This window comes from Gymnoscopelus braueri, assembly GCF_963280865.1.
Source record: "Gymnoscopelus braueri genome assembly, chromosome: 8".
In the NCBI taxonomy this organism is placed as follows: Eukaryota; Metazoa; Chordata; class Actinopteri; order Myctophiformes; family Myctophidae; genus Gymnoscopelus; species Gymnoscopelus braueri.
Window position 1 is genome coordinate 36,112,578 of NC_137609.1, and position 12,268 is coordinate 36,124,845.

Below are 12,268 nucleotides of genomic sequence, written 5' to 3' on the forward strand. Positions count from 1 at the left end.
GGACCAGAACCAACCGATATACCTATATATTGGCATATATGGAGATCCGGTTGTTCAGAACCGCTGATCTGACCATGTATGGTCATAAATGGACATCTCTGTATTTGCCAGACCCAGGGGGTCGGGCCTACATGAGGCTTTGTCGGTCCCCCTCTCCAAACGTTTTCGTCCATACATGGGCATAAAAGAGGTCTGTCTTCTGTTCGGTCCCCCTCTCCAAACGTTTTCGTCCATACATGGGCATAAAAGAGGTCTGTCTTCTGTTCGGTCCCCCTCTCCAAACGTTTTTGTCCATACATGGGCATAAAAGAGGCCCGTCTTCTGTCCTCTTTTTGATTGGCCAAGCTTAGCGTGACGTAGTGCTCTGATCTTTCAACCACTAGGGGTCTGGCAGTACCAGGTCTCCTAGTTCCCTTGTTATCTGTCTGTCTGCGGTCTGTGTCCCCTTTTATGTCCATATATGGAGATCCCTGATGTCATCAATATGATGTTATAGTACTGACATCATAGACCGGCCTCCAAGTACTATGATAATGGGTACTGCACTGAGTACTCTGACATCAGGTACATTGGATAAGCGGAGAGGCATGCATCGGCAGTTGATGGATATTGATCCCTGAAGAATGCACAGAATCTCTGTCCGACCAATCTGGGAACCCATAGTCAAATAAAAAGGAAAAACAGCGCCCTCTGCTGTTTTTCACTCTTCCATTTGACTCTGGGCGGAGCTGTACGGAGGACCTTTCCTCACGGAAAACCGGGGTTTTGGTCTGCCCTCAGCCTTCCACTTCCGGTGGTGCGACTATGTTTTCATTCCCACTAACAATATTTCTCCACGGAACACTAACACAATTTCTCCAAAAGAACATGGATCGTTTTGGTTATAAGCCCACTTATTTCTATGATGAAAGAGCAAGTTAAAATGTTACTAACTTTCCATGGTTTTGTCTGCTCCGAGGACGCTATTGTTAAATGAGTTTTGGTTTGTTTCCAGTGGGAATTGAGCCGCACGCACATGTAAATCCCGCCCACTACATTTGATTGGGTAAAGCGCGGCCTGCTTCCTGATCTGAAGGCACAGCTATGGATCTGTTCTTGAGAGATTACTGTCTGACAGATGTCAGTACTATGATGTCATATTGATGACATGGGATGTCCATTATGGGCATTAAAAGGCAAGTATAGACACAGAGATCTCCATATATGGGCATAAGGGGACATAGGCAGTTAGACAGATACAGAGATCCATATATGGGCATAAAGGGACACAGGAAAACAGACTGATACAGAGATCTCCATATATGGGCATAAAAGGGACACAGGAAGACAGATTGATAAAGATATCTCCATATATGGGCATAAAACGGACACAGGAGACAGAGATGGGCATATCGGTTGAATCGGTGGTTCTGGGCAACCAGATCTCCAGATATGCCAATATACAGTATAGCCATATCGGTTGGTTCAGGACAACAGCAGATCCGGCCAACTTCACACCAAGTTTGAAGTCGATCGGTCAGACGGTTCTCCAGATACTCGGAGTGGAGGTAGTGCTGTGCCGATTTGAGGTCAGTCAGTTCAGCGGTTGTCAAGGAACGCCGTGCAGCAATCCAGATGTCAATCCACATGTCATCCACATGTCACAGTACTGACATCAGTCTCCATGGAGATCCCTGAAGAATGCAGAGAACCGTCAGACCAATGTCAGTACTATGACATCATACTGACGGTGCACTCCTTATATGGGTATAAAAGGGACACAGATCACTGCATGTCTTTAGTTGTTCTCTGACCGTCGACACGTTCACATACAACATCATGGACCAGGTTTTGCAGTTTCAGATTGTGGAGCCCAGCCGGCAGTTCATCAAAGACTCCATCAGGCTGGTAAAGAGATGCACCAAACCAGACCTTAAAGAACTTAAGAAGATTGGCATGGCCACAGCGACTGGGTTTGCCATCATGGGTTTCCTTGGATTCTTTGTGAAGCTCATCCTCATTCCCATCAACCACATCCTTGTGGGCGGCTAACTGTTTACTGGTCACAAACTACCCAGACCCAGGCGCAGGATTGGTGTGGAGACTGAGGATAAAGATAAATTCTTAGCGGTGCCAGTCGCTCTACATTTGACTGTGTGTGTTTGTGTGTCCGTCCGTCCGTCCGTCCGAGCACGGCACAAACAGCTGCAGCTGATTGCAACACAAAGATGCAAACAATTACACTAATCAAACAATCAAACAGGAGACAGTGCAACACATGCACACACACATACAGTACACACACAGGCTGGCGCGCACGTGCGCGCACACACACACACACACACACACACACACGCACACGCACACACACAAAATATTTAAAAGTAAATAAATTGAGTAAAAATACTTAAACGTAGTTAAAATAAGTAAAAACACTTAGAAGTTGATAAAAAGAGTAAAAATACTTAAAAGTTGTTAAAATGAGTAAAGAAATACTTTAAAGTAAATCAAAAGTAAATAATAAATTAACTGATTTAAGTAACAGTACTTAAAAGTCACTAAACTGAGTACAAATACTTTAAAGTAACACACTTGAGTATAAATACTTTTAATTAACTATATGGAGTAAAAGTATTTAAAAGTAATTAAAGTAAGTAAAAAGTAACCAATGTAAGTATAACTACTTAAAAGTTCATAAAATAATTAAAAATACTTATAAAGTAGTACCGCCTGAATGACAGCACACTCATCAAACAGAGTAGGCACCACTTTTACTCACACTGGGTGTGATTCTTTACATTCTGTACACAATGTTATAATAATATACAAAGTTATTATTTGACTGGTTAATAAAGCTGTGGAGGAAAATGCATTTCATGGAAGTCCATGTTGATGATATAATCTTTATATCGTCAATCATATGGACGCCATGAAATGCATTTACAGTAACTGTGCATTATATATAAAGTTGCAATTGGTTAACCGAATACTTGGTTGGCCAGTTTGAATTGTGTGGAACTCCTATTTGGCAATATGACTGATGTCATATTTGATGACAAGAGATTCAAAGACGCTTGGCTTTAAAGCTGACAACAGAGTGTGTCAAGCGCATCACTGAGAGTTATAGTGCTGCTTTAAGGTACCTTCCTCCACTGGAAAGACAAGCATCCTGCCTTGAGTCACATTCCTGATCATAAAGTCAGCCATCACTGGTTGAGTTCTCACCGGACACCCCCTGCAGCGTCAGGATGTATTTACGCGATCCTTTGAGCTGGATTCAGGGCCTGCGCCTCAGTGCAAGATGTCAAACCCAGAGGAAAGAGAATCTATATTCGACATACAAGTCGAGAGAAAGACAAGTCCCTGGGCCAGGCCCAGGCAATAATAGAAGATCATCCAGAGCAACAGCAGGATGTGCCTCAGACGTTAACCAGCACACCGCTCCACAAGGCCAATATTCAAATTGACCTTGAGGTTCTTAAAGTGGGGTCCAGGGACCCTCAGGATTCCATAACAGCGTTACAAATGGAGCCTTATGTTTCTGACTGTCTGTCTGTCTTTCATGAGCGTGATGACGTGGTCCGCACGCCCGTTGGACGGTTTTTAAGTGTTTAGAATCACGTCAATGGTTTAGTCTAGTTTTTAGGGTGGCTTTGTCTTTTTGTGTAATTAAACTGTTCATCTGTTAAAAAAATAAAAAATAAAACATGAAATCATTCTTATGTGGACCAAAATATAATTCAAATCATTATTCTTAACCAAAGTGAAGGAAAGAGCATGAGTTTACTGCATAAAACACATTGATAGTGCTGCACTAGAGACTTTAATCACACAGAAGCACGAATGCACGTGCACGAGCACTTTACTGTGAAATATATAGACCTTTTTAGAACTTCAGTGTTATACTGGAAGTCAATGGAGAGACAAATAATTCCATATTCGTCATTTATGTTGTCTTCAGCGCCAATATGACATCATCAACATGCCCTTCTGAGATCCAATGGAAGCTATGCTATGGTGTTATTATACCCAGTCTTATTTTGATTCAAGGCCGGTAACGTGGTTACAGTTGCATGTGGCTGAATGGCATTGGCATGCATCAGGCCTTACATTTCCATGTAATATAATGGCTGTCATGAGTTCACACAAATGAGTTGGTGAGGCAATGTATGACTCATGTATGGCTTTTTATGCCTTTATTATTGATAGGACAGTAGGCTGACAGGAAATGGGGAGAGAGAGATGGGGAGTGACACACAGCAAAGGCCGTCGGGATCAGGACTAGAACCCGCGACGCGCTGTCAGGCTACATTGTAGCCTAGGTGCTCGGACCGCTATGCCAGCCGTCCGGGCCTCACATTTCCATTTTTTATACTTCATAACTTCAAATTTGTACTTTTGTTTTACTCCACTACAACTATTTGACAGCTAATAGCTAGAAGCTACTTTGTAGATTTAGATTATTATTACAAAACAAATAACATGCATTATCAACTTAAGCCCTATTTTATACTTCGGCCATTTGAAAATAGTCAATGTGCTGTAAGCTTGTAGATCTGCTATTTGAGTACTTTTGCTTTGATACTTGAAGTTATTTTGATGCCACTGATTTTGTACTTTTGATAAAATATTTTTTTTAAATACGGGAATAGCAGAGTATTTCTACAATGTGGTATTGCTACTTTTACTTACTTATTCCACCACTGCTCAGGAGGAAAACCAATCAAGTCCCCAACAGCAGAATATTGACCTCAGACCAATGTACAGCTAATATACAGGTCAATGCTGACACCTAGTGGTAAGTTTGTGTAAATAAGCTGGAACGATGCTCCTGAATTGCAACATCTAAACCAGTAGTTCTCAAACCTTTTGATTGATTGTTTGATGTACTTTATTTAGTAAGATATGAGAACAACAGTACATGGAAGTACACATTCACAATACAAGGTCTACTAAACTGGAAGATTAAGCACTGAGCTCGTTTAAGATGAGATGCCCATGCACACAAATCATTTCAAGCATCCCCATAACTCTGAGAGTGTACAAATGGACTTGTAAGGGTTCCTTTCAAGGAACGCTAGAGGGTCCCACCCTGGACCCCAATTTTAGAACCACTGACCTAAACCAAAACCATTAATCAGTGGTGGAAAAAGTACTCAAATGTTTTACTTAAAGGAGTAGTTCACCCAAAAAATTACATATTTTCTATCAATTGCACACCTCATGAAGCCTTGAATTCATGGATTTGTTTTCGTTTTTGTTGCATTCCTAAGCTAATAATTTGATTCCCGTCTCCTACCGACTAATGTATCCGGTAGGAGACACAAAGTTGATTCTTTGTGTCTCCTACCGGAAATACACACGGTCATCAAATTGTTGGCTTAGGAATGCGACAAAAACAAAAATAAATCCATGAATTCAAGGATTCATGGGGTGTGCAATTGATATAAAATAGGTCATTTTTTGGGTGAACACCTCCTTTAAGTAAAAGTATCAATACTGCAATACAGAAATACTCTGTTACAAGTAAAAGTCCGGAATTCAAAATGTGCTTGAGTGAAAGTACAAAAGTATTGGCATCAAAATAGTAGTTAAAGTACCAAAAGTAAAAGTACTCATTATGCAGAATGTCCCATTTCAAGTTCTCAAATGTATACAAATCTTTTGAAAATAGCAGATCTACACGCTCACAATGCATCGCGATGCGACGCATTGTGAGCGTGTAGATCGGCTATTTTCAAATGGCTGACATGTATATAGGGCTGAAGTGGTTAATGTATGTTTTGTAATAATGATCAAAATCTTCAAAGTAACTTGTAACTAAAGTTTTCAAATCATTGTAGTGGAGCAAAAGTACAATCTTTGCCTCTGAGATGTAGTGGAGTAGAAGTAAAAGTCCAGAAAATTGGAAATACTCCAGTAAAGTAAAAATACCTCAAAATTGTAATAAGTACAGTACTTGAGTAAATGTACTTAGTTACTTTCCACCCCTGCAAATGTACTTGTAAGGGTAAGGGTCCCCCTCAAGGAACGCTGAGGGTCCCTGGACCCACTTCTAGATCCACTGACCTAAACCAAAACCATTAATTAAACTTAAAAGGAAAGATTCAGCTGGAAATAATTCAACAATGCCTAGAGGACTATACCAAATATGGGCGTTATGCCTTTAAGAGTGTACAAATCAGGTTTAGTTGATTTTGGTGTTGTTGAGAATACCATTATCAATAATAAATCAATGATAAAAGCGGATAAAAATCTGAATAGTGACATTAAAAATGACTTGCTTTGATGAGTCATTTTCATACTTCTGGCTCTACTGTATATTCAATCTAATATTCACTGTTGATAGTATTATTCATGCATATTCACTGGTATAGTAATAACTATACCAGTAATTTAATTGGTACCTTGGTTTGGCTCTTTAGTTGTTGTTGGGGCATTTGTCCCACTACAGTACACATACACTACACATACTGTACATGGAATTTACCCATCTATATTATCCATCAAATAATTAGCCATACTCTACCAGTATCTCTCCTTTGTTTCACTCGTAAGCCCTTATTTATCACTTTGGAAGGCATTGTGAGCTTCAATTTGCAATTTTCAGCACGTGACACCATCAAGTAAGATGGTAATGTAGGTTGCTGCACATCTGGATTTCCCCAGAGGTGTATCTAATATCTTATCTTACATACCCTGAGGAATGCAGTACATTTCATGTAATGAAACTGTATGCACGGTACAAGAATTGCAGAGAGATAAAACCCTGGATGAAGAAAGAATTATGGGGTAGAATTCCTTTCAAGTGACTGCAAACTACAGTAGCCTACATGTCTATCACTGTTTAAATAGACACACGCCAATTAGTTTTGGAAGATTTGAAGATTTGAGATAGAAAGCACATCTAGAATTAACCGACCACTCCTCTGTTGATGTATTGAGTTGCTATGCATGGATATGCAGCTCAGAAGCCAGTACTGAAGTGCTGCATATTTGATTGCTGTCACCCGTCACGCTGATGGAACTGAAATAGTCTATTATGTAGCAAATAACATTGGTATTCAGGGATTCAAGTCAAAACTAATCTCACGGCTGAAAATGTTCGTTCGGCCAAGTCCCAATCTGTGATTTGTTTAACAGCGTGAAAGGAGCCCTCCCCCCCCCCCCCCCGCAACACACACACACACTTTTCCCAAAACAATTAGCACAATATAATAGAATTATGATGTTTAGGTATTATCATTCTAAACCATTCCTGTTGTTCTACCTACAGCCAACCAGTTAAAGAAATCATAGTGATTTTCAGGATCCAAATTCAAAAGTAGCAGATCGACAAGCTCAAAGAGAGCTTTCGTAGATATGCTAATTTTGTGTGACGCTGCAATATGTAAGTATTGCGTTAATTTACGAAAAAAGTTAGATAAGATAGGTTTCTGCCAACAAAAAAACATGATTGAGATCACCTTGATATCAGATCTCTGATCATAGAATTTTCTCAGCAAACACTATATCAATAAGAAATACAAGTTTGATTAATAAATCTGGGGGGCGGACGGACCTCTGACGTCACTTTAACTCAACCATAACCATATAAGGAGTTCCCAATGCAGCTACACCCAAATATGGAGTGTGTTGTCTAACCTCAATGTGTCGTCATGGCATCAGCCACAAACAAATCAGTCAGCTCCATGTATGGGCACAAAAGGGGGAATGCCCATATATGGGCATATACTGATGACATCAGTGATCTCCATATATGGGCATAAAAGGGACAAAGGACTGACAGATCCAGATCCGGTTGTCCAGAGCCACAGATCCGACAGCTATGCCCATACATGGTCATGTGCATATACAGTATGGGACTGGCCGACTTCAAACTCGGCACGCGCAGCGGCAAGGACTCGAGGGAGTGCGGTGCCCGTTGCCGAGACGTTTGGGTATCCAGTTGTACAGAACCGCCGATCCAACCAATATTACCAAATATGGGCATTCCAATATATGGGCATATACACTGATGACATCAGGGATCTCAATATGGGCATGAAAGGAACAAGGACTGACAGATCCAGATATCTCCATATATGGGCATAAAAGGGACACTGTACAGAAACAGACATCGCCATATACAGGCACAAAGGGACACAGACAGACGGGTACAACGGGTACTCTGACAAAGCCCCCGACTCTATGACTGAGTCTTGGTCGGACCGGCGGTACGACATAGGGGTGAGGGCCGCGTAGTAGCCTCGAACCTCTAGTAGTCCATATATGCCTAAATCCTAAATATGGGCATAACCGTTGGATCGGCGGTTCTGGACAACCGCCCATCCGACCGACTCGAGGACGGGCACTGCACTACCCTGGGTCTTCTGTGACGTGCGCGCCAAGTTTGAAGTTGGTCGTTTGGACAGTTCTCGAGATACGGGAACTACAGACATCGTGTGAGATTTTGCACATTTATAGTTGGAGTGCACATTAAAACATTGCCTACTATACAATACTATGATACATTGCCCTAGTTAAATACGGGTATGTACAGCACATGGATGGGAACATCATTTTGGAGAAAATACCACAATGTGAGCACTGAGCAGGAATTCCAGGTGCCCTTAACAGAATCCAGATGGAATATCTTTAAAGATATTCCATCAAGCTGGCTCAAACAACCACGCCATGTGAATATCAATATTATACTTTGTGTTGTCCTACAGGTCTACGCCACTGGTTCTTTTTTTTCTTTCAAGGACCCTTAGTTACTTGTAACGGAGTGTTTCGACATTGTGGTATAGAGCGTCGCAGTTCCCGCCCACTTCCTGTTTTTTTTGGTGCCGGAAGAAAAAACTCAATGCATTTTTCCATTGACATTTCCAAAAATATTTATATCTATTAATTTAAGCCTCGAATCAAGCCATCATGACATGACATGAATCATGACCATAAACGTTTGATTCTGTGATTTTTTTTTGTTGAAAACGGCAAAACAAAGGGTATTTATTAAATATAGTATGTCATATAATTAAATATAAAATAAAAAAAAATCACAGAAAAAAACGTTTTATGGTCATGATTCATGTCATCTCGTGATGGCTTGATTCAAGGCTTAAATTAATAGATATAAATATTTTTGGAAATGTCAATGGAAAAATGCATTGAGTTTTTTCTTCCGGCACCAAAAAAAACAGGAAGTGGGCGGGAACTGCGACGCTCTATAGCTACTTTTTACTTATGGAAAAGTGTAGAAGAGTAGGCTACTTCTTCCACCAGCAGGAATGAATCCTCTGAACGCCTCAGGCCTCAAGGCACTGGACATGCACAGCAGGCATGCAGACAGTATGTGCTTGAAAAGAGATGGAAATAAGAGGTACATAAGCAATGTATACGTTTTATTCACTGGTGGATTACACCCCCCATAAAAACATGTAGTCGTAAAAACAATCCACCTGACAATACGACAGCAGGTCGTATAGCTTTTCTTTTCCACATTGATGATGTGCAAATAAAGTACACTGTATATATGCATATGTAAATGCTTGTGCATATGGGAGCACTCCGGTGATGCCGCTTCAAATGCAAAGCGCCTCCTTGCCTTGTGGCTTGTTGGAATGGAGAAAGCACTTTAATTTCTGCATTATTCATTGGTCGCTATAAGTGGGTTACCACCATCTAAGGACCTCTTTCTGTGGATTTGTTTGTTGGGAGGGCTTGTAAACTAGACAGAAAATAGAGACGGGTTGCTGTCAAAACTAGAAAATGATGCTTGCATGTTGACCCTCTTGACAACTTTATGAGAAGTACATTTTTAATTCCTTATCCAAGAGTAAAATAAAAGCCCAATGGAAATGTTCAACACTACCTCTTAACAATGCAAAGAAATCAATTGTATCACCACCTCCCTTTAGTGTCAAACTGTTAGATAATTGTATGTACATATGAGAAGACTAGGGATGCAACTGTGGTTAATTCTTAGTGATTTTTCTATCAATTACATTTTCATTAATTGAATAATCGATAAAGTGCATTTAAAAACATATATATAAAATATATATCAACGAATCGATTAACCACTTAAGCTTGTTTTATATTTGGTCGCACAACGGTGTCTCAAACATACTTAAAATAGCAGATCTACAAGCTCACAACACGTCGCATCATCATGATGCATTGTGAGCTTGTAGATCTGCTATTTTCATTTCATTTTTGAAACATTCTTTAAATAAGTTCTGTTGCACCACTAGATCCTAGAAAATACTATTCCGAAGGCCTGTTTACGTCTCTCTCTCTCTCCATGTGTATTGGCTACATGGCCCGCCCCAGATCTCTCCCATTCTAGTTCCAAGCACACACTCACGGTTTCTGCTGTTGATGAAGCTAAACTAATAAAAACACCCTGATAAGAAAAGCAACCACAGGCAGCAGTCTGGCTTATGATAGTTACTGTTTAGTTATGGTCTCTCCTAATGCTATATAGTCTGTAACTATGCCTCGTGAAAAATAGAAGCAGTCATCTGTTCAGTGATGAAAATTGTGAGTCAACGGTCTGTCTCGAGAGACTAGTTACTTTCTGGAGATTATCATGACTGCGGTGTTCGGTTGTTAAGGTCAACTTTCTAAAGTCATGTGATGTAATGCCTCCAACGCTTGGGATTTGTGTATTAAACATCTATATATAAAATGGCTTCCAAGGCCTGTTAACTCACCGAGTGCCAGAATTATTTCTGGCTATGTTGTCCCAGTGCCAGAGATAGCCAGATATTTTTTCAAAGTAAAAAAAAGTGTTTAGGTGCTTAGGAAGCGAGATACAGCCTTTTTCAGTTATAACTTAAACAAGGAGTGGATGGAGCTGCAAATCTTCAGATAATGATATCTTGGGTTCTGAACATTTTTTATTATTTTTTTCAAAAACACGTCAAACACGTCACGCCATAGCGGTAAAACACGTGAAACACATAAATGGCACTCAATGAGTTAAAGTGGCACTAACTTTTTTTAAATGAATGAAATGTAATTTTGTCCAATCTGTGGTAGAGTATGCTAATACAATATAACTTACACATTTGGGGTGGTTGTATTTTGTCTCCCTGCTCTTCTATTGAGACATTAAATTGTGTCTAAGGCCATATCTCACCTATAGACACAGGATCTGACACAAGTTTTGTCCTGATGGTCAACATTCAAGCTCGAAATGCATTGTGAACTTGAATGTGGGCTATTTTTGAATGGACAAAATGTATATGACTGAAGTGGTTAATGTATGTTTTGTAATAATATTCAAAATCTACAAAGTAACTAGTAACGAGTAGAAGTACAAGTACTGAGAATTGGAAATACTCCAGTAAAGTAAGTACAGCACTTGAGTAAATGTACTTAGTTACTTTACACCACTGGAAATGTCAAAGCTAAAGGTCACAATCAAGGACAGGGTCAAAATGACATAAATGGGTCATATCATATCATATCCCAGGAATGAATGAAGAATTTTATGTGCTGGAGATGTTGCTATTATAGACAGAGTTTGACTGTCTAGTCTATTGCACGGCTGTTGGAACTTACCGAGGGCAACAAAAATGGTCGCTTTGAAATCTGGGTGGACTTATCTCAACTCTCTTATTTGACAATAGAAAACATATACATACATTTGGGTTTGATCTCAATGTAATTGCGAATTTTAAATGCTTTTTTTTGTAATCCCAAAAGGTCATTCAAAAGATCTCAATGCCTGTAAGAGGTATGATGCTGAATGGATCCTGACAATGGGGGGGGGGGGGGGGGGCTTTGTGCAGGAATGGTTGACTGAGCTGGGAAAGGTTGCAGCATGTTAGCATATATCTTACGAGATGCAAAATCGATCAGAGGTGTTTGTATCGAAATGGGGGTCGTAATGGAGATGTAGCATACTGCGCTGGCCCGCGGTTGGGTCCTGCGGGATCGGTAGGGGTGCACTGGGCCTGGGTGCCATCGGCGGCTATGTGGCCATTCTGCTTACAGGTCTTACTAGCGTATACACAATCTATGACAGTGTTTTGCCAAGTCCCAGAAAAGACGTGCCGTGATTGGCCAGTAGTCACTTTGATTGGCAGTTGTGCCGAACGCTCACTCCAAAACATGACTTACAATTCTGTCTGTCTGTTATAATGCCTTATAAGCGCATTATAATGCATTATAAATGCACCCGACCTCAACATACGGTCTTACCAGAATGGCTTTGGTTGAGTGCCTGCTTGCCCTTGTAGAGGCAGACCCAGTGTTGTGTGAACCTCTTCATACTCACAAGGCAGATCAGCTCGGG

General features: G+C 40.5%; 1 protein-coding gene across 1 annotated transcript; it reads left to right on the forward strand.

Moving 5' to 3' along the window:
* Window positions 1-1,818: 1,818 nt before the first annotated feature.
* On the forward strand, window positions 1,819-2,031 carry LOC308091148 (protein transport protein Sec61 subunit gamma-like; the record flags this gene model as incomplete). Its single annotated transcript, XM_080436529.1, has 1 exon — window positions 1,819-2,031. One exon carries the CDS (start codon window positions 1,819-1,821, stop codon window positions 2,029-2,031), a length of 213 nt encoding a protein of 70 aa, XP_080292655.1.
* Between the last annotated feature and the right edge of the window lie 10,237 nt (window positions 2,032-12,268).